Below are 26,136 nucleotides of genomic sequence, written 5' to 3' on the forward strand. Positions count from 1 at the left end.
TGAGGTGTGCAGGATGTATACAGGGAGAGAATAGTGAGGTGTGCAGGATGTATACAGGGAGAGAATAGTGAGGTGTGCAGGATGTATACAGGGAGAGAATAGTGAGGTGTACTGGCTGTATACAGGGAGAGAATAGTGAGGTGTACTGGCTGTATACAGGGAGAGAATAGTGAGGTGTGCAGGATGTATACAGGGAGAGAATAGTGAGGTGTACAGGATGTATACAGGGAGAGAATAGTGAGGTGTACAGGATGTATACAGAGAGAGAATAGTGAGGTGTACAGGATGTATACAGGGAGGGGATAGTGAGGTGTACAGACTGTATACAGGGAGGGGATAGTGAGGTGTACAGACTGTATACAGGGAGGGGATAGTGAGGTGTACAGACTGTATACAGGGAGGGGATAGTGAGGTGTGCAGGATGTATACAGGGAGAATAGTGAGGTGTACTGGCTGTATACAGGAAGAGAATAGGGAGGTGTGCAGGATGTATACAGGGAGAGAATAGTGAGGTGTGCAGGATGTATACAGGGAGAGAATAGTGAGGTGTGCAGGATGTATACAGAGAGAGAATAGTGAGGTGTACAGGATGTATACAGGGAGGGGATAGTGAGGTGTACAGACTGTATACAGGGAGGGGATAGTGAGGTGTACAGACTGTATACAGGGAGGGGATAGTGAGGTGTGCAGGATGTATACAGGGAGAATAGTGAGGTGTACTGGCTGTATACAGGAAGAGAACAGTGAGGTGTACAGACTGTATACAGGGAGAGAATAGTGAGGTGTGCAGGATGTATACAGGGAAATAGTGAGGTATACTAGTAGGGGATAGTGAGGTGTGCTGGCTGTATACAGGGAGAGGATAGTGAGGTGTACAGGATGTATACAGGGAAATAGTGAGGTGTGCAGACTGTATACAGGGAGAATAGTGATGTGTGCTGGCTGTATACAGGGAAATAGTGATGTGTGCTGGCTGTATACAGGGAGAATAGTGAGGTGTGCAGGCTGTATACAGGGAGAATAGTGAGGTGTGCAGGCTGTATACAGGGAGAATAGTGAGGTGTGCAGGCTGTATACAGGGAGAATAGTGAGGTGTGTAGGATGTATACAGGGAGAGAATAGTGAGGTGTGCAGGATGTATACAGGGAGAGAATAGTGAGGTGTGCAGGATGTATACAGGGAGAGAATAGTGAGGTGTGCAGGATGTATACAGGGAGAGAATAGTGAGGTGTGCAGGATGTATACAGGGAGAGAATAGTGAGGTGTGCAGGATGTATACAGGGAGAGAATAGTGAGGTGTGCAGGATGTATACAGGGAGAGAATAGTGAGGTGTGCAGGATGTATACAGGGAGAGAATAGTGAGGTGTACTGGCTGTATACAGGGAGAGAATAGTGAGGTGTACTGGCTGTATACAGGGAGAGAATAGTGAGGTGTGCAGGATGTATACAGGGAGAGAATAGTGAGGTGTACAGGATGTATACAGGGAGAGAATAGTGAGGTGTACAGGATGTATACAGAGAGAGAATAGTGAGGTGTACAGGATGTATACAGGGAGGGGATAGTGAGGTGTACAGACTGTATACAGGGAGGGGATAGTGAGCTGTACAGACTGTATACAGGGAGGGGATAGTGAGGTGTACAGACTGTATACAGGGAGGGGATAGTGAGGTGTGCAGGATGTATACAGGGAGAATAGTGAGGTGTACTGGCTGTATACAGGAAGAGAATAGTGAGGTGTGCAGGATGTATACAGGGAGAGAATAGTGAGGTGTGCAGGATGTATACAGGGAGAGAATAGTGAGGTGTGCAGGATGTATACAGAGAGAGAATAGTGAGGTGTACAGGATGTATACAGGGAGGGGATAGTGAGGTGTACAGACTGTATACAGGGAGGGGATAGTGAGGTGTACAGACTGTATACAGGGAGGGGATAGTGAGGTGTGCAGGATGTATACAGGGAGAATAGTGAGGTGTACTGGCTGTATACAGGAAGAGAACAGTGAGGTGTACAGACTGTATACAGGAAGAGAACAGTGAGGTGTGCAGGATGTATACAGGGAGAGAATAGTGAGGTGTGCAGGATGTATACAGGGAAATAGTGAGGTATACTAGTAGGGGATAGTGAGGTGTGCTGGCTGTATACAGGGAGAGGATAGTGAGGTGTACAGGATGTATACAGGGAAATAGTGAGGTGTGCAGACTGTATACAGGGAGAATAGTGATGTGTGCTGGCTGTATACAGGGAGAATAGTGAGGTGTGCAGGCTGTATACAGGGAGAATAGTGAGGTGTGCAGGCTGTATACAGGGAAATAGTGAGGTGTGCAGGCTGTATACAGGGAGAATAGTGATGTGTGCTGGCTGTATACAGGGAGAATAGTGAGGTGTGCAGGCTGTATACAGGGAGAATAGTGAGGTGTGCAGGCTGTATACAGGGAAATAGTGAGGTGTGCTGGCTGTATACAGGGAGAATAGTGAGGTGTGCAGGCTGTATACAGGGAGAATAGTGATGTGTGCTGGCTGTATACAGGGAGAATAGTGAGGTGTGCAGGATGTATACAGGGAGAATAGTGATGTGTGCTGGCTGTATACAGGGAGAATAGTGAGGTGTGCAGGCTGTATACAGGGAGAATAGTGAGGTGTGCAGGCTGTATACAGGGAAATAGTGAGGTGTACTGGCTGTATACTGGCAGGGATTAGTGAGGTGTACTGGCTGTATACTGGCAGGGATTAGTGAGGTGTACTGGCTGTATACTGGCAGGGAATAGTGATGTGTGCTTACTGTATACAGGAGACAGGGCTGGTGAGGACACGGCAGGTTGTGGGGCCTGTTCCCAGACGGTCAGGGATGCTGCTCATATACTCGGAGATAACATGGCAGTGAACAGAGCGGCCAGCAATATGTCTTGTCACACAGCACAAGAGCACTGCTACATGTACACTCCATAGAACAGGCTTATAGACGGACGCTTGTATACAGGCACCTGCAGTCTGGAATGAGCAGCGGCTCCACCAGAGACCTGAATAATGCCTTTGTCTTCCCGGCTATAAACCACAGGATGTGATCGTGCGATATTATGCAGGATGTCACGATTATATATGGGTAATCGCACAAAGAAATTCGGACAAAATGGTTGTAAGCCAGCTGTTTTTCCATGGACGAGAGCTCGAATAGAATAGATTTCTGTCATACCTAGAGTTAGTGTGCTAAAGGGAGAGCATAAAGCGGGGATCTGGCTTGTTATTTGTAAATAGTGCAGATGAGTGGAAACACTGTATAAATGAATGTGTATGTATATAATCTTATACATCTGCCTGTTCTTGGATAGTGTGCTGCACCCCCTGCAGTATGGGAGCTCTGATCCTATTCTTATTTATGAGTCTGGTATATCAGACACTGTGGAATGAGGCTCCGCCAGGTGTCTGAGCTTCACATTCACATATGTCACGTCTGTATGTGCAGTGGCAGGAATAAAGTGACAGCTATATATATGTTACAGATGTATGGTGCTGGAGCAGGTTCTGTTGATCCAATGTGAGATCTGTATATCCGTAATGAGTATCATATATATAGATTGACATAAAATCTGTGTATTAGCAGCTCTAGTAATAAATAACATGGTGACTGGTGTATATATAAGGACTGCCCGGACAGGAGTTCTCATACTAATCCCTGCTGTCTTCTGTTTTTCAGGAACGAATAAACCACCAGCAAGGAAAAGCAGATCCTGATCTTCCATTTGCACCACTTCTCCACCACTTTATGGGAATAACAGTGATATGTGGTAACGTGGGTCAGCATTGCACCCTGGAATAAAATTGCAGCCCCCAGAGTGTGACCAAGAAGAGTAGAGCTGCTGCCAATGACCCTGAGATCGCCTGATACTGCTGACAGCACTAGTACCATAGATAGCGAAGCTGGCCACCGGGGGACCCCATCTGGGGACACTCACGGAAACACAGGCAAGGACGAGCACATTGCAATGTCTTTAGGAGAGCTCCGAAGGTCAGGTGAGTTGGTCACGCTCCCCCGTGCCCATTACAAGATTGTTGTAGATGGGAATCATTATGAACTATTATAGCAGATTGTTGTAACATTTCGAATGCCGGAGATCATCTGTCAGTTTGCTGGTACTTGAGTGAAGTGTATGGGTGTTTGGATATTGGCTGGTATACAAGCTGATAGAAAGCATGAACAAGGCGTATGATGGGATGCAACATATTGCCAGGCTGACACCTCACCTTTGTCCATCACAGACCTATCTGGTTTGTAAAATGTTTATTTGTTAGTTGTAGTGTGTGCATCCAAAAAGCTCTGGTCAGAAATTACCTTTCGATTCTGTATTTGTGAATTCTGTTGGCAGAGGCTAAACAAGGAAGTGCCAAGTTTACCTCACAAAAGGTGGAACCGTCCTGTGCAGCAATACTGGCACCAGAGAGGTTTTTTCACCATGTATAAACGGTCATTTATTCAAAACAATGGCATTTATCAAAATGTATACCAGACTGTTACAATGTATCCCTGACCTGTACTGCATGATGTTTGTTGCTTAGTTAGAACTTACGAGCCAAAGCCCTTTAAAGCACCTTTTTGTAAGAGGTTCAGTCGGCTCTTGTGATCTGTCTGTTTTAGTAAATACTTGTATTCCACGTGAAATAACAATTACCGTATATACTCGCGTATAAGCCGACCCGAATATAAGTCGAGGCCCCTAATTTCACCCCAAAAACCCAGGCAAATAAGCCTAGGGTGGGAAATAAATCACCCCCATCCCATGTCATCATCACCGCCTGTCAATCCCTTCATCAGTGGTCTTCAACATGTGGATCTCCAGATGTTGCAAAACTACAACTCCCAGCATGTCCAGACAGCCATCGGCTGTCCGGGCATGCTGGGCGTTGTAGTTTTGAAACATCTGGAGGTCCACAGGTTGAAGACCACTGCGGCCTCCTTCATCATCCAGACTCCCCCTTTAGTTTTCTACTCACCTCCCCTAGGTGGGAAGGAAGGGTGAGCTGGTCTGGGCCATCTATGCTGCAGGGACCATCCGGTGGGGAGGGTTAGTCGTTCCAGGCTGTCCATCTTCACCAAGAGGCCCTCTTCTCCGGGCCGACCCCGAACTAGTGACGTTGCCTTGATGACGACGCACAGGGACATCACGGACATCTGCTGCGCACGGAATTCCCTGTGCGTCATCGTCAAGGCAACGTCACTAGTTCGGGGCCGGCCCTGAGCAGAGAAGAGGGCCTCCCGGGGAAGATGGACAGCCCAGAACGACTAACCCTCCCCACCGGATGGTCCCTGCAGCATAGATGGCCCGGACCAGCTCACCCTTCCTTCCCACCGAGGGGAGGTGAGTAGAAAACTGAAGGGGGGTGTCTGGATGATGACGAAGGCTGCAGTGGTCTTCAACCTGCTGACCTCCAGATGTTTCAAAACTGCAACTCCAAGCATGCTGGGAGTTGTAGTTTTGCAACATCTGGAGGTCCGCAGGTTTAAGACTCTGAGAAGGAATTGACAGGCGGAGAGTTCACTCGAGTATAAGCCGAGGGGGGCTTTTTCAGCTTAAAAAATTGTCGGCTTATACTCGTGTGTGTGTGTGTATATGTATGTATATGTATGTATGTGTATGTATATATATATATATATATATATATATATATATATATATGTGTATATATGTATATATATATATATATATATATATATATATATATATATATATATATATATATATATTATATATATATATTATATATATATATTATATATAATATATATAATATATATAATATATATATATATATATATATATATATATATATAAATTTTTTTTTTTTTTTTTTTCCTTTTAGAAATTTCTGTTTATACTGATGTCTGGTTGTTACCAGTTGTGGGTCTGACCCTTCTTCATTAATGCCAGTTCTGATTGGATAGATCTAGACAGTGTAGGGACATGCACTCAGCTGGTAACACCCATATGTCAACTTATTAAAGAATTTCTAGGCGGAATAACAGGAAAGCAGAGAGTTATGAGAATAGATTGTCTCCAGAATAATAATTTCAATAGGTAAAGAAATACTGACATGGTTGCAACATGAATGCAAATACACAAAAAAATACAATAGCACGCTGCAAACGTATAGCTATATGTAAACATTAAACATATAAATTTTTTGATCTACACTACTGCTATACCTTGTATACATATAATATTGAGGTCCCGGTGTGCATTTTGATCCAGTTGTGTGGGTCTACCTACTGCCTTCGTATCTGACATTATATGGTAATGCTTTACATTTGGAACATTTTGAGTAACGCACTGTGCTGTATAAATTAAGTTATCCTTATTATTTTGGTCAGTACAATTGGGTTTATACAGTTAAACAATTTTTAGAGTGCTACATTCAGAGAGCTACAACCTCTTCTGTTCATTTATTTTTTGGCATAGTGTGCCAAAAAATATTTATTTATTTTTGTTTAATTTTATTTCACTTAATTAAAAAAAAAAAAAAAAAAAAAAGCCACAAAGCTCCCCATCTTAAAAAGCACCTGTCACCAAATAAAATTTTCTAAAATAACTCGGGCTATGTTCTCTAACTATTCCTAACACTCCTCCCACCCTTAAAAAAAAAAAATTCAGATCTTTAACCTGTTCAGGACGCCGGGCGTATGCATCCCGAGTCCTTAAGGACGTGGGGCGTATGCATACGCCCGTGGGAATTCCGGTCCCCGCCGCTAGCCGGTTGGGGACCGGACCGAAATGCCTGCTGAAATCATTCAGCAGGCACCCCGACACATCGCCCTGAGACCCCCCCATGTCGGCGATCGCAGAAAATCGCATGTAAATTCAGACATGCGATTTTCTGCTTTTCCGGGCTGATCGGGTCTCTGGTGACCCGATGATCGGAGCTGTCAGGGACAGCCCTGATCATCTTGAGGGCTAGGAGTGAGGTCGCAGAGCTGCGATCTCCTCCTATCCCCTGCCATTGGTCAGAACTGATTCTGACCAATGACAGAGCAGGACAGTGGGTTGCCATGGCAACCCCCCGGTCAGCCCACCCCTGGATGTTGAGGGGATCGTGGGAAGAAGATGGAGGCCGGTACCTGCAGGAGAAGATGCCTGGAGATCTCCGATCGTCGCTGGAGACTGCTGGATCCTGGGTTAGGTAGGGAAACTACAGTGCGGGGGGAATTGAAAGTGAAAGTAAAGTGATCTTTACTGTGGCAACCACTAGGAAGGCCAATCTGCAACTCCCAGCATACCCAGACAGCCTTTGGCTGTCTGGGCATGCTGGGAGTTGTAGTTTTGCAACATCTGGAGGGTCACAGTTTGGAGACCACTGTTACATTGGTGCCCAAACAGTAGCCCTCCAGATGTTGCCAAACTACAACTCTCAGCATGCCTGGACTGCCCAGGCATGCTGGGAGTTGTAGTTCTGTAACATCTGTCCCTTCAGATTTAGCAATTTTCATGAATTTTTTGAAAATTGCTGCTCTACTTTTAAGCCCTCTAATTTTTTCAAAAAGCAAAAATATGTCCATTTTATGCTGCCAACATAAAGTGGACATATTGTATTTGCGAATAAAAATAAAATTTATTGGGAATATCCATTTTCCTTACAAGTAGAGAGCTTCAAAGTTAGAAAAATGCTAAATTTTCATGACATTTTGGGATTTTTCACCAAAAAAGGATGCAAGTAACGCTGAAAATTTACCTCCAAAATAAACTAGAATATGTCACGAAAAAACAATCTCAGAATCAGAATATTCGGTAAAAGCGTTTTCGCGTTATTAATTCCTAAAGCGACGGTGGTCAGAATTGCGAAAAAGGGCTCAGTCCTTAAGGTGAAAAAGGGCTGCGTCCTTAAGGGGTTAAAAATCTCTGTAATCTATGTATACCTGTTATTCTTGCTCACATAGTGCAATCAACCAACAGGAGAGAGTGGGCTTTTTAAAGCAGGCATGACATCACTGAAGCCTGCTGGGGACCACTTTCGCCCTCACATGGTTGCAGTGCTGTGACGAATAGAAGACCTCAAGCTCTGTGCAGCTTTCAGTGAGGCTCTGTGCAGCTTTCAGTGAGGTCTGTGCAGCTGTCAATCAAGCTCAGGGCAGGGAGAAACACTTCCTGAGTTTGGTCTCCTGCCAGGCCGGGAGGTGACCAAACTCACTGCATTAATTGTGTCAGGGAACAGAACAGAGCCACAAAGTGGCCATTTTTTCTATTACATTTTAAACATTTACGTTGATTATTTTAAAAGCAAGTGAATGGGAAAGTGTCTGCTAATTACACAAGGAACACTATATTAAAAGGTTAATTTGGTGACTGGTACTCTTTAAACATTTTGGTCGCCACCCCCCCCCCCCCACAATTAGACATTCCTGTGGATAGTGATAAATTGTCAAAGGGGTATTCCAGAATTTTTGTTTGACTATGCTACAGGGGCTGTAAAGTGAGTATAGTTCATAATATGAACTCGGGTAGAAGACAGACATGGTCGCACATCTACAATCTTGCATAATGATCTGATTGCTTCTCAGCATAATATCAAAAACTAACAGATTGTTAGTATACATTTTTGATCAAAAAGTACAAGCCCACTCGCCACGTCAAGGCCACCTATTTAGAGTGGGTCCCTAACGTCCCTAGCATAAAATGGCGCAGCACTGGGCGGCGACCACCACCGCCGCGACACCAGTAGTTTATAATATAGTGTCTGTACCGGTGATCTTTGCCGCAATGTTTATTTTTAACAGCAAACAAAATGAGTGTCGTCTAAGGTTTTCTCAGGTTGCAGTGTGGTCCAAGACATTACCTTACTGGTCAGGTGTTCAAAGAAGCCTGTCTGCTTCAATGGGTGGCAAGGAGATCATTCTGAAGTGAATAGTAGTTTTGCAACAGCTGGAGGCACCCTGGTTAGAAAACACTGGTCTCTTGTTCACAGCACCTCATGCAAGGCAGCACACCTGTGGTTCAATGGGTGGGGTGGCTGATGTATGTGAGGGAGAAAAGTGACATCACACTTACAAACAAGGAATTCTGGGACTTGTAGTTAAAGGGAGGAAACTCCAACAGGAAATAGTCGTTTCACAAAAATAAATTAGTAGCGTTATGCTGGACTCGCAACACAGCCATTTAGCCCCAAGACAAGCATGATCCTTCCTAAGCATGTCCATTACTGCCTGGCTGGTAAGTACTCAAATCACCCAATAAGTGCTGGATGGCTATTCAGCACTTAACAATTTATCGCTATTCAGAGGCATGTCTGATTTTTGGGGGGGAGGGGGGGGGGTGGGTGCTGAATGAGAGAATTCGTAGATGGTACTGGGAGAATAAGAAAATCCAAGTGCAGAAAATATTGGTCTGTTTTTATCCGTGACTAGAAATAGCATATTTTTAGCAATTATTGGTATACATGTCCATACAGTAAGTAGCTTTATATTCTAAATTCATGTGATATTGCTACTACTTAACGTTTAATTTTTAGTTTTAGATTTTTAGATATAACCAAGATGAATTGAGGTATTGTTTTATAAAATGAAAGCAGATTAAATGGGTTGTCTGGTAAAAAAAAAAATATATATTTATATATTATCTCCTATCCACAAGATAAGGCATAAGTTTGTATATAAGATTGTGGTTCTACCTCTGGGGCCTCCCACAATCTCCAGAACAGGGCTCTAGTTCTTAAAGCGTGGGCTGTGGGGGGCATGCTATTTATTTGTATGGGAGCACTGAAGATGCCAGAATGCTGTACTCTGGTATCTTCAGTCAGATACTCATCTCCTCTCTGTGGATAGGGGATAGGATGTTTGTCACCGGACAACCCCTTTATGTAATATGTAAGAGCACTCTACATTTTTTTTATTTTTTAATGCCCATCTTGTATATTTTAAAACTTCTTACCTCCTGGGGTGCCTCCAGTATCGTGCTCCAGTTTTTTTTTTTTGGTAAGGCAGAGCGTGGAAATATCCGAAATATTAAATTATAATGTTCCCGTATGGTGAACAGTGTAAATTTAAAAAATACCAAACACCAAAATTGATGAAAGTGATGAAAAAGTTTCAAAACAAAAAATGGTAACGCTAAAAACTACAGATCATGATGCAAAAAATAAGCCCTTGTATATCCCCACATACAAAAAAAATAAAAGGGTTATAGGGGGTCAAAATAGGAGAATTACATATCCGTTTGCACTGCGTAAATGCAAGACCCCCCAAAATGAGAAGTTGCATTTCATTCCCTGGGGGGGGGGGGGAATATATAATATGTATATATAATTTCCTCCCCAGGGAATAAAATGTGTGTGTGTGTGTGTGTATATATATATATATATATATATATATGTATGTATGTATATATATATATATATATATATATATAATATATATATAATTAGGGATTGACCGATATCGATGATTTTTTTTTTATTGATTTTTTTGGGGGCTGATACCGATAATCTGTGGAGGTTAGGGCCAATAATTTATACCGATATTCCGGTATAATTTACCGGCTATTTATTACCCCCGGCGACACCGCTGCAGATCATTGATTTATAATTGCACCCTCCTGAGCTGTCACTGTGCACACTGATGGTGACGTCGCGTTGAGGACGCCACAGGAGCCAGAAGTAGCGTGGGCACCGGGAACAGGTAATTATAAAACCGGGGATGGGGGAGGCAATGGGGTAGGGGCGGCGGTCTCTGGCCGGTGCGGTCGGGGGCGTTGCATTATTGGATTACCGGTATGGTAATTACCGATAACGTCCAAAATCGTGAATATCGTCCGATAATATCGGCCAAACCGATAATCGGTCAATCCCTAATAAATATTTATATATTATATATATTTTTTTTTTTTTTGCTTCGCTGTACATTTCATGGTAAACTAAAAGGTGTCATTACAAAATCGAATTGGTCCCACAAAAAACAAGCCCTCATATGGCGCTCTGAATGGCAAAATAATGGCGAGGATAAAAACGAAAATTCAAAACAAAATTGCATGTGTCCTAAGGTCAAAATGGGCTGCGTCTTTGAAGGGGTTAAAAAAGTGATCTTAAGTGATCGAATAGTAGCAGTACCATGCCAGAGCACAAAGGAAGAAAGTAGGGAACAGTGAAAAGTCCTCCTGTATGAAGATTCTCTAGGGAGGTGGCACAATAATCCCATTATTAAATCTCCTTTTTATATAGGTCTTCTGGTTCCAGTCTTATGATTCATTGATGCTTTTATTGCCTGCTGATCATGGGACTTGTGCATGAGTTGCCTGACAACTTGCATAATTGTAAACTCATCAAAATAAATATCGAGGGACATGTTCCTTTTGAGTTACAGTAATACGTTTTATGGTCTCGTAGAACACTAAATTACCCATGATGAAGCAGTTAATGGGATTTGTTGGTACGTATTATCTTGTTCCATAAATTTAGAATATTTACAATCCCAAGGAAACAGGAATAAGTAGCTTAACCCCTTCCTGCAAAATCAGGTATGTGTACGTGGTGATTAGGGATGACTTCCCGCATCACCACCACGTACATGTACCTGATGAGAATGAACTGTCACAGTGCCGCCGCCACTGTCTGAAGCGATCGGTGGTGAGGAGGGTCCCATCGGAGGAAGCCACCCGCGGGCACTCAAGATCGGAGCTACGATCCTGAGTTAACCCTGTAGTCACTGAGACCGCAGCGTCTATTACACAGGCCTCCGTTGTCATGGCAACATGAGCGATCAGTCCCTACCTAAGGTAGGGACTGATCTATCCTATGCCTGTCAGTACTGACACACAGGCATAATTCAATGGAGTACAGATGTGTACTGCATTGAATTGTGTATAATAGTACAATGGCACCAATGAAAGAGTCAACTTGTCTCCCAAAAATATTTTTGCACCCCAAAAATATCCTTAACTGAAAGGATGCCCCAAAATCCACACAGCACACCTTCATTTCTGAGGCCTGTGTGAGAGACACAACATATGGAATATATCTAAATACGTCAGAATTCGGGGAATAAATCTTGAGTTTTATTTCTTTGTCAACGTCTACTGTGCTACAGAAACAAAATGGAATAAAATGAAAAATCTACAAAAAATACAATTTTAAAATTCCGCCTCCACTTTGCTTTTATTTTTGTGAAATGCCTAAAGGGTTAATAAACTTCTTTTAATGTCATTTAGACTACTTTAAGGGGTGCAGTTTATAAAATGGGGTGATTTTTGGGGGTATCTAACATAAAGGCCCCTCAATTCTACTTCAGAACTGAACTGGTCCCTGAAAATCAGATTTTGCAATTTTCTTGAAAATCAGGAAAATTACTGCTAAATTTATAAACCCTCTAACAGTCTAAGAAAGTAAATGTTTATGAAATAATGGGAACATAAAGTAGACATATTGTAGAAGTGAAATTAATCATTACTTTGGTGCGACACATGGCTATTTGTCGTACGAGCAAAATATATCAAATCTAGAAAATGCAAATGTTTTTTTTTTTTTTTTTTTGTGTAAAAAAAAAAAAAAAAAAAAGAAGCTAAATATAGGAATAAAAATATACCCCTAATGTAAAGTACACTGTCATGAAAAAACTCTCAGAATCATTTTCATAAGTGAAAGCATTCCAAAGTTATTACCAAATAAGTGGACGCATGTCAGATTTTGAAAATTTGCCTTGGTCATTAAAGGGGTACTCCTGGAGGAAAACTTTATTATTTATTTATTTATTTATTTATTTTTAAATGAACTGGTGCCAGAAATGTAAACAGATTTGTAAATGACTTATTAAAAAATCTTTACCCTTCCAGTAATTCAGTTATTTTTAGCAGCTGTATGCTACAGAGGAAAAACTTTTCTTTCTGAATTTCTTTTTGTCTTGTCAACAGTGCTCTCTGCTGACACCTCTGTCCATGTCAGGAACTGTCCAGAGCAGCATAGGTTTGCAATGGGGATTTTCTCCTGCTCTGGACAGTTCCTGACACCGGCATCAGGTGTCAGCAGAGAGCACTGTGGACAAAAAAGAAATTCAAGAATAAAAGGATTTCCTCTGTAGCATACAGCTGCTAAAAAGTACTGGAAGGGTAAAGATTTTTTGATAGAAGTCATTAACACATCTGTTTAATTTTCTGTCACCAGTTGATTTAAAAAAAAAAATAAAAATCCACTGGAGTACCCCTTTTAAGGTCAAAACAGGCTATTGAGTAAAGGGGTTAATCTAGGATAGAAAAAAAATCTTACTGTACTGCAGTTATCTTATGATAGATTTAGCAATCCTCCAGGCTGGCTTGTGTGAGGTGTAGGTATAAATGGCTTTAATCGGGAAAATTTTTTTTTTTTTTTTTATTTTTTTTTTTACTGGACTACTAATGTTCTTAATTTAATATTACAACTTCTCAAAAAATCAAAATGCATAAAAAAGATTGCAAATAGTTTAACATACTGCATCAAAATGACAATATTTACAGTGCAAGAGTTGTGCTTTTTATTTTTTATTTCTTTACTAATTTTCGTTTTATATATGACTTGTATTGTCAGTGTAATTTTTACTGTTATGTTTATGCTATATATAATTTAATTTTGACATATCCGTTAAAAATGGCAGTACATGCATATGTAATTATGTGTTTTTTCAGTCTTTTTCATTTAAGTCTTTTATATGTCACCTAGAACTGCAAAATATTGGAATGCCAGTGAGAACCAAACCTGCATATCCTTTTATTATGGACTCAGTTAACTCCTGTTGCAGCTATGTTACCCTTTTAATGTTTGTTAGGCTACATTTACACTGCCGGTTGTCTCCGGTAGTGTGAAGCCTGTTATTTTTAGATTGCAAATAGCGGGAGAAAAAATAGTGCTTGCATCATCTTTTTCTCCCGCTATTCTATCTTAAAATAACGGCGTCTGACTATAATTTTTTTTAGCTAATATAGTATTATTTCCTTTTGGAAATTCCAAAAAAAATCTTTGTTGTGTGGACCTGGCTTTAAACTGGTTCTCCGGAACTGAAAAAATAAAAAAAATCTGCTTGCTTTATTTTTTATTTTTTTTTCAGAAACAGCGCCACATCTGTCCATGGGCTGTGTCTGGTTCTGCAGTTTAGCCCCATATGAGCTCTGTACAGCAATACGCTAAACAAAAAGCTGATTTTCATTTCTTTTGTTCTAATTCTGAACCACCCCTTTAAAGACCTCAGAGAACCTTTTATTGTATTTTTAAAACTTATAAACTAACCATAACTAACAGAGCATAGGAAACATCATTCTGTTATTAAGTTTCAGGTAAATGTGGGATGGTAATAGTTTTATAGTAGTATCAGATTGGTGAAAGATCGTTCCAGAACTTGAAAACGAAAGTAAGTTGACTGCTACTTCCCAGAGACCGTGCAAGTATGACCAGCAAGCAGTGACAGGAGTGTTAAACAAGTAGTAAACTCATGGGTCAGATCAAAGGTACACATTTATTTGCGCTTAGCTTATGAAAACCTCAGGTTTTTAATTTTTTTTGCAAAGATTCTGCAGTTTAATCACACATTGAAACTCCTCCTGACCTACCACAGGACCCATCTTTATTATTTACGACATGATAAACAATGTATGGCTTGAACTTTATATCACTCTATTTTTATTTTGTGTGTCAGATTGCCTTTTCTGTAGCTTGTATTCCACTCATGCTGCACACCCCGGATACTTTGTGTAGCTTATTACCTTAAGCAGATTTATGTAAAATGGCAGAAGACCTCTGACTGCTTTATAATCTAGTTGAAACCATTGTCAAGTGTGTTGTTTCCGTATTCATCCTGGGAGTGGTGCATAACATTGTATCGTAAAGTAATTGCTGTCAGCTTTAATGTACTATATGAGAGGCCGAGGTCATGTTTGCCCTCAGGAGAATTAAATGCCTGGAATTGGCTTGAAATACGTAGTACTGCGAGAACATTTTACTTAAGGTGATCTCTTTTCCTTTTTCCAAGTAATGCTTTCATATTAAAGAGTCTTAGCCTATTTCTTGGAAGTTGAACACATCTTTATTGAATGAGTCTTGTCTTGTGTTTAACTGTTCATCTTTTATAGGCGGTGTTAGAGACCTGGCATTTTGCAGTGTGTTGTAGAATAACAGGAGAGGGAAGTACAGCTTTGTAAAGCACGTTTCAGTTACATCATTGTGGAAAAAACACTGTACGCCGTTTATGCAATAGCTTATTTTTCCAACACTTCAGTGAGGTTAGCCCATGCAGTTTATAATGTACATGCAGTTTCTAATTTTATGTTGATATGGATAATACACAATTGTTGCATAAATGCTAGAATTTATTTTCCTGTTAATAATTAAACTTAAAAGGGATATACATATTTATTACAGATCATGCTGGCGATTATTTAGAAATGGGTCTAACTCCAGTCATGGGACGTGCAGATGTTTGCTCACATACGTCTGTTTTATGTTTAAAAATAATAATTATTGCATTACTTATTTCCTTATTTTTTTTTTAACATGCTCTCTTGTCTCCCGTGCATACACTGGTTGAGCTGAGAGAATATGGTTAAAGCATTGGCTTTGTAGAGCTTTTTGTGTGTGCCATATGCTTATCTTGTTTTTGCATTTCCCGTGACTCCTCTGGCTTTGGATGGGGCATTTGATCACTCCAGCTGGTCATCTCCTCAGACTGCTACTGCTTGAGATCACCCAGGTGAACTAATTAGACTCATAATGTCAATTCACATTGTGCATTTTAAATACAATTTTTTATTTTTGTTACTCAGTTTAGAGAAATATAACTAGAGATGAGCGAAGTTAGTGATTCGATTCGTCGCAAACCTTGCGGCTCAGCAGTTGCTGACTTTAGCCTGCATAAATTAGTTCAGCTTTCAGGTGCTCCGGTGGACTGGAAGACTCTCTCCTAGGACTGTATCCACCTTTTCCAGCCCACTGGAGCACCTGAAAGCTGAACTCATTTATTCAGGCTAAAGTCAGCAACTGCCGAGCCGCGAGGTTCGTGACGAATCAAATCATTGTAACTTTGCTCATCTCTAAATATAACCATGAGGCAAAAATATAAAAGTTAAATTGGCAAAACTTATCCTTTTCATAACTTACAAATACTTAAATATTTTAATCCAACCCAGCAACTTCCTGCTGATCGGAGACAAAGAAAAAAAACAAAAACAGAGAAATAATAATAAAAAAATGAATAATATCTATCTATCTAAATCTATATGTATGTATGTACAATCATGGCCATAAATGTTGGCACCCCTGAAATTTTTCAAGAAAATGAAGTATTTCTCACAGAAAAGGATTGCAGTAACACATGTTTTGCTTTACACATGTTTATTGGCGTTGTGTGTATTGGAACTAAACCAAAAAAGGAGGGAAAAGAGCAAATTGGAAATATTGTCACACCAAACTCCAAAAATGGTCTGGACAAAATTATTGAAACCCTTTTAAAAATTGTGGAAAAATAAGATTGTTTCAAGCATGTGATGCCCCTTTAAACTCACCTGGGGGCAAGTAACAGGTGTGGGCAATGAAAAAATCACACCTGAAAGCAGATAAAAAGGAGAGAGGTTCACTTAGTCTTTGCATTGTGTGTCTGTGTGTGCCACACTAAGCATGGACAACAGAAAGAGAAGAAGAGAACTGTCTGAGGACTTGAGAACCTAAATTGTGGAAAAATATCAACAATTTCAAGGCTACAAGTCCATCAAGAAGTTTGCATTATCAAGAAGTTTGCAACCCCATGGCACTGTAGCTAATCTCCCTGGGTGTGGACAGAAGAGAAACATTGATGAAAGGTGTCAACGCAGGATAGTCCGGTTGGTGTATAAGCAGCCCCAAACAAGTTACAAAGATATTCAAGCTGTCCTACAGGCTCAGGGAGCATCAGTGTCAGCGCAAACTATCCGACAACATTTAAATGAAATGAAACGCTATGGCAGGAGACCCAGGAGGACCCCACTGCTGACAGAGACATAAAGAAGCAAGACTACATTTTGCCAAAATGAACTAGAGTAAGCCAAAATCCTTCTGGGAAAACGTCTTGTGCTTTTACTAAATAGCTCTATCTGTCCACATCATTCTACTGTTTACCGAAAACGGAATGAGGCCTACAAAGAAAAGAATACAGTACCTAGAGAGAAATATAGTGGAGGTTCAATTGTTTTGGGGCCGTTTTGCTGCCTCTGGCACTGGGTGCCTTGAATGTGTGCAAGGCATCATGAAATCTGAGGATTACCAATGGATTTTGGGTTGCACTGTACAGCCCAGTGTCAGAAAGCTTGGTTTGAGTCTGAGATCTTGGGTCTTCCAGCAGGACAATGACCCCAAGCAGACCTCAAAAAGCACCCAGAAATGGATGGCAACAAAGCGCTGGAGAGTTCTGAAGTGGCCATCAATGAGTCCAGATGTAAATCCCATTGAACACCTGTGGAGAGATCTTAAAATTGCTGTTGGGGAAAGGCGCCTTCCAATAAGAGAGATCTGGAGCAGTTTGCAAAGGAAGAGTGGTCCAACATTCCAGCTGAGAGGTGTAAGAAGCTTATTGATGGTTTTTAGAGATGAGTGAAGTTACAGTAATTCAATTCGTCACAAACTTTTCGGCTAGGCAGTTGCTGACTTTAGCCTGCATAAATGAGTTCAGCTTTCAGGTCCTCCGGTGGGCTGGAAAAGGTGGATACAGTCCAAGGAGAGAGTCTCTTATGGTTATAGGAAGCGACTGATTTCAGTTTATTCATTCTTAAGGGTGTCCAACCAAATATTAAGTTAAGGGTGGCAATAATTTTGTCCAGCCCATTTTTGGAGTTTGGTGTGACATTGTGTCCAATTTGCTTTTTTTTTTTTTTCCCCTCCCTTTGGTTTAGTTCCAATACACACACACAAAGGGAATAAACATGTGTATTGCAAATCATGTGCTACTGCAATCCTTTTCTGTGAGAAATTTCAAGGTACCAACATTTACGGCAATGACTGTATGTGTGTGAAAAATGTGTATAGATTTATAAATTAAAAAAATTCTGTAACACATTTCTTGTGTCTCTTATTTCAGACCCTCCTTGCACATCAGGAGGTGATGCCGAAGGCCATTTTTCTAATAGTTAGCAAATGTGCCTAAAAAATCTATGAATAATATTGAACCAATAGATTGAACAAATAGATTGAATAATTCAATATTGAACCAATAGATGGTTACTGCTTTTGGGAGATGTATCTAACATTAGTAAAGACTCCAGACAATTGACTACTGTGGATTGGACCCAAATCCTCCTGCCAATATTGAATACTCTTAAATTAAATCATTCTGTATACTACAGAGAAATTTGTGAAGTTCTTTTCTGTCTGACAAAAGTGCTCTCTACTGACACCTCTGTCCGTGTCAGGAACTGTCCAGAGCAGGAGATGATTTCTATGGGGATATGATACTAATCTGGATAGTTCCTGACACGGACAGGGGTGTCAGTAGAGAGCAGTGTTGTCAGACAGAAAAATTCACAAATTTCACACAGCAGCTAATAAGTACTGGAAGGATTAAGATTTTTTTAATAGAAGTCATTTACAAATATGTTTAACTTTCAGGCACCAGTTGATTTGAAAACATTTGTTTTCTACTTGTTTCCACCGGAATTCCCCTTTAACCACTTAGGGACCCAGGGCGGTCTCGCTCCCTGGTGCTTAACCCCTTAACGACGCAGGACGTATATTTACGTCCTGCGCCGGCTCCCGCGATATGAAGCGGGGTCGCGCCGCGATTCTGCATCATACCTCGTCGGTCCCGGCGCTCATCAACGGCCGGGACCCGCGGCTAATACCACACATCGCCGATCATGGCGATGTGTGGTATTAACCCTTTTTAGAAGCGGCGGTCACAGCTGACTGCCGCTTCTAAAGTGAAACTATCCCGGCTAGTCAGTCGGGCTGTTCTGGACCGCCGCGGTGAAATCGAGGCGTCCCGAACAGCTTACAGGACACCGGGAGGGCCCTTACCTGCCTCCTCGGTGTCCGAACGACGAATGACTGCTGATCACAGGCGTGTTAATACACGCCAGTGATCATCATGAGAGATCAGTGTGTGCAGTGTTATAGCACTGCAAAAAAAAAAGTGTTAATAAAGGTCATTTAACCCCTTCCCTAATAAAAGTTTGAATCACCCCCCTTTTCCCATAAAAATAAATAAAACCTTTTAAAATAAAAATAAACATGTGGTATCGCCGCGTGCGTAAATGTCCGAACTATAAAAATATATCATTAATTAAACCGCATGGTCAATGGCGTACGCGCAAAAAAATTCCAAAGTCCAAAAAAGCGTATTTTTGGTCACGTTTTATACCATTAATAAGTGATCAAAAAGTCCGATCCAAAAAAAAATCATACCGATAAAAACTTCAGATCAAGAGTCCTCATACCGCCCTGTACGTGGAAAAATAAAAAAAAAGTTATAGGGGTCAGAAGATGACATTTTTAAACGTATAAATTTTCCTGCATGTAGTTATGATTTTTTCCAGAAGTACAACAAAATCAAACTTATATAAGTAGGGTATCATTTTAACCGTATGGACCTACAGAATAAGGTGTCATTTTTACCGAAATATGCACTGCGTAGAAACAGAAGCCCCCAAAAGTTACAAAATGGCGTTTTTTCTTCAATTTTGTCGCACAATGATTTTTTTCCGTTTCGCCGTGAATTTTTGGGTAAAATGACTAATGTCACTGCAGAATTGGTGACGCAAAAAATAAGCCATAATATGGATTTTTAGGTGGAAAATTGAAAGGGTTATGACTTTTAAAAGTTAAGGAGGAAAAAACGAAAGTGCAAAAACTGAAAAACCCTGAGTCCTTAAGGGGTTAAGGACCCAGGGCATACCTGTATGCCCATGGGGATTTTGGTCCCCGCCGCTTGGGGACTGGACCGGGATGCCTGCTCAAATCATTCAGCAGGCATCCCGTGACAAAGCCCAGGGGGGGTCCACCCTGGGTACACCCCTATGAAAAGCCCTAATTTAGGCCTCAAATGCGCATGGCGCTCTCTCACTTCAGAGCCCTGTTGTATTTCAAGGCAACAGTTTAGGGAGAAATTGCACTACAAATTTTGGGTGGCTTTTTCTCCTTTCACCCCTTATGAAAAGGTAAAGTTGGTGTCTACACCTGCATGTTGGTGTAATTTTAAATTTTTTTTTTTTTTTCACACTAACATGCTGGTGTTGCCCCATACTTTTCATTTTCATAAGAGGTAAAAAAAGAAAAAGACCCCCAAAATTTGTAACACAATATCTCCCAAGTACGGAAAATGCTCTGCAGGCGCACAAGGCTCAGGTGTGAGAGCGCAGTATGTACATTTGAGGCCTAAACTGGTGATTTGCACAATGGTGGCTGCTGGTTACAGCGGTTCTGACATAAACGCAAAAAAAAAAAATACCCACATGTGACCTCATTTTGGAAACTACACCCCTCACGAACGTAATAAGGGGTATGAGCCTTATGCCCCACAGGTGACTGACAGATTTTTGGAACAGTGGTCCGTGAAAAAGAAAAATGTACATGCTCACTGCAACCCTTGCTACGTTGCTTGAGCTGTGTAGTTTCCCAAATAGTGTGCCATGTGGGGTATTTTTCGCTGTTCGGGCACCATAGGGGCTTCCTAAATGCAACATACTCTTTCACTTTCCAAAAGCCTAATGTCGCTCCTTCCCTTTTGAGCCCTCTAGTGCACCCACAGATCACTTTACATCCACATATGAGGTATTTACTTGAGAGAAATGGAGTTAAAAATTTTGCGGGACATTTGCACCTATTACCCCTTGTGAAAATAGATATGGGGTAACATAAGCATTTTAGTGCAAGAAATTAAAATTTTCATTTTCACATCCAACTTTATTGAAAATTTGTCAAACACCTGTGGGTTGTTAAGGCTCACTGTACCACTTATTACGTTCCTTGAGGGGTGTAGTTTCCCAAATAGTATGCCATGTGGGGTGTTTTTATTTATTTATTTATTTTTTTGCTGTTCTAGCACCATAGGGGCTTCCTAAATGCAACATGCCCCGCAAAAACCATTTCAGAAAAACTTGCTCTCCAAAATCCCATTGTCTCTTCTTCACTTTTGAGCCCTCTACTGCACCCACAGAGCACTTGACATACAAATATGAGGTATTTCCTTACTCGAGAGAAATTGGGTTACAAATTTTAGGGTGATATCTTATGAAGATTTTGAATTTTCACCTTCACTTTGCTGCTATTCCTGTGAAACACCTAAAGGGTTAACACACTTACTGAATGTCATTTTGAATACGTTGAGGGTTCAGTTTTCATAATGGGGTCCAATTTGTAACCCCATTTCTTCTTAGTAAGAATATGTGGATGTAAAGTGCCCTGCTGGTGAACTACAATGCAGGAAGGAGCGCCATTGGGCTTTTGGAGAGAAAATTTGTCCGGAATTGAAGGCCACGTGTGTTAACAAAGCCCCCATAGTGCCAGAGCAATGGACACCCCCCTCCCCCCCCCACATGACCCCATTGAATGTAATAAGGGGTACAGTGAGCATTTACGCCCCACAGGTGTCTGACAGATTTTTGGGTCCGTGAAAATGATAACTGTAATTTTGCTTCTATTCCAACCAAATTATCTCTCCAAAAGCTCAATGGCGATCCTTTCATTTTAGTGAAAGAAAAAAAAAATTCATTTACACATCCAACTTTGTTGTCAAACACCTATGGGTTTTTAAGGCTCACTGGACCCCTTGTTACGTTCCCTGAGGGGTGTAGTTTCCAAAATAGTATGCCATGCTGGCGTGTTTTTTTTTTTTTTTTTTGTTTTTTTTTTTTTTTGTGCTGTTCTGGCACCATAGGGGCTTCCTAAATGTGACATGCCCCCCAAAAACCATTTCAGAAAAACTTGCTCTCCAAAATCCCATTGTCTCTCCTTCACTTTTGAGCCCTCTAGTGCACCCGCCGAACACTTGACATACAAATATGAGGTATTTCCTTACTCGAGAGAAATTGGGTTACAAATTTTAGGGTGATATCTTATGAAGATTTTGAATTTTCTCCTTCACTTTGCTGCTATTCCTGTGAAACACCTAAAGGGTTAACACACTTACTGATTGTCATTTTGAATACTTTGAGGGGTGCAGTTTTTATAATGGGGTCATTTGTGGGGTATTTCTAATATGAAGGCCCTTCAAATCCACTTCCAAACTGAACTGGTCCCTGAAAAATTCTGATTTTGAAAATTTTGTGAAAAATTGGAACATTGCTGCTGAACTTTGAAGCCCTCTGGTGTCTTCCAAAAGTAAAAACATGTCAACTTTATAATGCAAACATAAAGTAGACATATTGTATATGTGAATCAATATATAATTTATTTTGTATGTCCATTTTCCTTTTAAGCAGAGAGTTTCAAAGTAAAAAAATGCTACATTTTTCATCAAGAAATGATGCAAGGATTAACAAAATGTTACCACTAACATAAAGTAGAATATGTCACGAAAAAACATTCTCAGAATGAAAAGTAAAAGCATCCCAGAGTTATTAACCCCTTCAGGACCAAGCCCATTTTGGCCTTAAGGACCAGAGCGTTTTTGCACATCTGACCACTGTCACTTTAAACATTAATAACTCGGAATGCTTTTAGTTATCATTCTGATTCCGAGATTGCTTTTTCGTGACATATTCTACTTTAACATGGTGGTAAATTTTTGTGGTAACTTGCATCCTTTCCTTGTGAAAAATCCTAAAATTTGATGAAAAATTTGAAAATTTTGCATTTTTCTAACTTTGAAGCTCTCTGCTTGTAAGGAAAATGTATATTACAAATAAAACATTTTTTTATTCACATATACAATATGTCTACTTTATGTCTGCATCATAAAAGTGACGAGTTTTAACTTTTGGAAGACACCAGAGGGCTTCAAAGTTCAGCAGCAATTTTCCAATTTTTCACAAAATTTTCAAACTCACTTTTTCAGGGACCAGTTCAGGTTTGAAGTGGATTTGAAGGGTCTTCTTATTAGAAATACCCCACAAAAGACCCCATTATAAAAACTGCACCCCCCAAAGTATTCAAAATGACATTCAGTCATCATTTTAACCCTTTAGGTGTTTCACAGGAATAGAAGCAAAGTGAAGGAGAAAATTCACAATCTTCATTTTTTACACTCGCATGTTCTTGTAGACCCAATTTTTGAATTTTTACAAGGGGTAAAAGGAGAAAATGTATACTTATATTTGTAGCCTGATTCCTCTCGAGTAAGCACATACCTCATATGTCTATGTAAATTGTTCGGCGGGCGCAGTAGAGGGCTCAGAAGGGAAAGAGCGATAAGGGGATTTTGGAGAGTACGTTTTTCTGAAATGGTTTTTGGGGGGCATGTTGCATTTAGGAAGCCCTTATGGTGCCAGAACAGCAAAAAAACCTCACATGGCATACCATTTTGGAAACTGGACCCCTTGAGGAACATAACAAGGAATAAAGTGAGCCTTAATACCCCACAGGTGTTTCACGACTTTTGCATATGTAAAAAAAAATTTTTTTTTTCACTAAAATGTGTGTTTCCCCCCAAATTTCACATTTTTCCAAGGGTTAATAGCAGGAAATACCCCCCAATATTTGTAACCCCTTCTCTTCTGCGTATGGAGGTACCCCATAAGTTGACCTGAAGTGCACTATGGGCGAACTACAATGCTCAGAAGAGAAGGAGTCATATTTGGCTTTTTGAGAGCAAATTTTGCTCGGGGGGCATGTCACATTTAGGAAGCCCCTATGGTGCCAGAACAGCAAAAAAAAAACACATGGCATACCATTTTGGAAACTAGACCCCTTGAGGAACATAACAAGGAATAAAGTGAGCCTTATTACCCCACAGGTGTTTCACGACTTTTGCATATGTAAAAAAAAAAAATAAATTTCCACTAAAATGTGTGTTTCCCCCCCTAATTTCACCTTTCTGCAAGGGTTAATAGCAGAAAATACCCCCCAAAATTTGTAACCCCATCTCTTCTGCGTATGGAGGTACCCCATAAGTTGACCTGAAGTGCACTATGGGCGAACTACAATGCTCAGAAGAGGAGTCATATTTGGCTTTTTGAGAGCAAATTTTGCTCGGGGAGCATGTCGCATTTAGGAAGCCCCTAAGGTGCCAGAACAGCAAAAAAAAACACACATGGCATACTATTTTGGAAACTAGACCCCTTGAGGAACGTAACAAGGGATACAGTGAGCATTTTCCCCCCACTGGTGTCTGACAGATTTTTGGAACAGTGGGCTGTACAAGTTTTCATTTTCATGGACCACTGTTCCAAAGATCCGTCAGACACCTGTGGGGGGTAAATTCTCACTGCACCCCTCATTACATTCCGTGAGGGGTGTCGTTTCCGAAATGGGGTCAGATGTGGGGTTTTGTTTTTTTTGCGTTTGTCAAAACTGCTGTAACAATCAGCCACCCCTGTGCAAATCACCTCAAATGTTCATGGTGCGCTCTCCCTTCTGGGCCTTGTTGTGCGCCCCCAGAGCACTTTGCGCTCACATATGGGGTATCTCTGTAGTCGGGAGAAATTGCGTTACAAATTTTGGGGGGCTTTTTTCCCTTTTACCTCTTGTGAAAATGTAAAGTATAGGGCAACATCAGCATGTTAGTGTAAAAAAAAAAATAATTTTTACACTAACATTCTGGTGTAGACCCCAACATTTCCTTTTCATGAAGGGTTACAGAAGAAAAAGCCCCCCAAACCTTGTAACGCAATTTCTCCCGAGTACAGCGATAACCCATATGTGACCCTAAACTGTTGCCCTGAAATACGACAGGGCTCCAAAGTGAGAGCGCCATGTGCATTTGAGGCCTAAATGAGGGATTTGCATAGGGGTGGACATAGGGGTATTCTACGCCAGTGATTCCCAAACAGGGTGCCTCCAGCTGTTGCAAAACTCCCAGCATGCCTGGAGAGTCAACGGCTGTCCGACAATACTGGGAGTTGTTGTTTTTCAACAGCTGGAGGCTCTGCTTTGGAAACAGTGGTGTACCGGACGTTCTTATTGGGGGAGGGGGGCTGTGTAGGGGTATGTGTGTATATATAGTGTTTTTAACTTTTTATTTTATTTTGTGTTCGTGTAGTGTAGTGTTTTTAGGGTACAGTCACATGGGCGGGGGATTACAGCGTGTTTCCCAGCGCAAAATTTGCTGCATCTCAAGATGGGGGGGGGGGGGGGGGGGGAGGGGCTTGGGGGGGTTGCATCAGCTGTTGCAAAACCACAACTCCCAGCATGCATGGTCTGTTAGTGCATGCTGGGAGTCATAGTTTTGCAACAGCTGGAGGCACACAGGTTAGGAAACACTGAGTTAGAAACAGACAATGTTTCCCAACCAGTGTGTCTCCAGTTGTTGCAAAACTACAACTCCCAGCATGCCCAGACAGCTGAAGGGCATGCTGGGAGTTATAGTTCGGCAACATCTGAAGGGCCAGATGTTGCTGAACTAAAACTCCCAGCATGCCTGGACAGTCAGTGCATACTGGGAGTTGTAGTTTTGCAACAGCTGGAAGAGCACAGATTGGAGACCATTATACAATGGTCTCCAAACTGGGGCCCTCCAGATGTTGCAAAACTACAACTCCCAGCATGCAGGGTCTTTTAGTGCATGCTGGGAGTTATAGTTTTGCAACAGCTGGAGGCACACAGGTTAGGAAACACTGAGTTAGAAACAATGTTTCCCAACCAGTGTGTCTCCAGCTGTTGCAAAACTACAACTCCCAGCATGCCCAGACAGCTGAAGGGCATGCTGGGAGTTGTAGTTCGGCAACATCTGAAGGGCCAGATGTTGCTTAACTAAAACTCCCAGCATGCCTGGACAGTCAGTGCATGCTGGGAGTTGTAGTTTTGCAACAGCTGGAAGAGCACAGATTGGGGACCATTATACAATGGTCTCCAAACTGGGGCCCTCCAGATGTTGCAAAACTACAACTCCCAGCATGCCCAGACAGCCAAAGGCTGTCTAGGCATGCTGGGAGTTGTAGTTTTCAGACTCCTAGAAGCAGCAGTGAAGATCTTCACTGCTGCCTCTGAGGACTACGTACTTACCTGCCGGTCCCGTCGCTGCTCGTCCACGTGGCCGGTCCTGCCGCTGCTCCTCGGTCCTGCCGCTGCTCCAGGTAAGTCCGCCGG

General features: G+C 41.4%; 1 protein-coding gene across 11 annotated transcripts in view; it reads left to right on the forward strand.

The window, feature by feature from the left end:
* Positions 1-26,136, forward strand: part of SOCS2 (suppressor of cytokine signaling 2) — a 165,987-nt gene that overhangs the window by 127,717 nt on the left and 12,134 nt on the right. For 8 of the 11 annotated variants that reach the window (XM_056574338.1, XM_056574331.1, XM_056574330.1 and 5 more), the window contains one exon: positions 3,695-4,011. In XM_056574338.1, the coding sequence (XP_056430313.1) occupies positions 3,864-4,011 (148 nt within the window). In that variant the 5' untranslated portion in view covers positions 3,695-3,863. Of the gene's footprint in view, positions 1-3,055; positions 3,104-3,694; positions 4,012-7,040; positions 7,171-9,063; positions 9,195-26,136 lie in introns of those variants that run through there. The other 3 variants (XM_056574334.1, XM_056574340.1, XM_056574341.1) reach the window with 3 other exon arrangements.

Source organism: Hyla sarda, chromosome 4 (assembly GCF_029499605.1).
Source record: "Hyla sarda isolate aHylSar1 chromosome 4, aHylSar1.hap1, whole genome shotgun sequence".
Taxonomy (NCBI): domain Eukaryota; kingdom Metazoa; phylum Chordata; class Amphibia; order Anura; family Hylidae; genus Hyla; species Hyla sarda.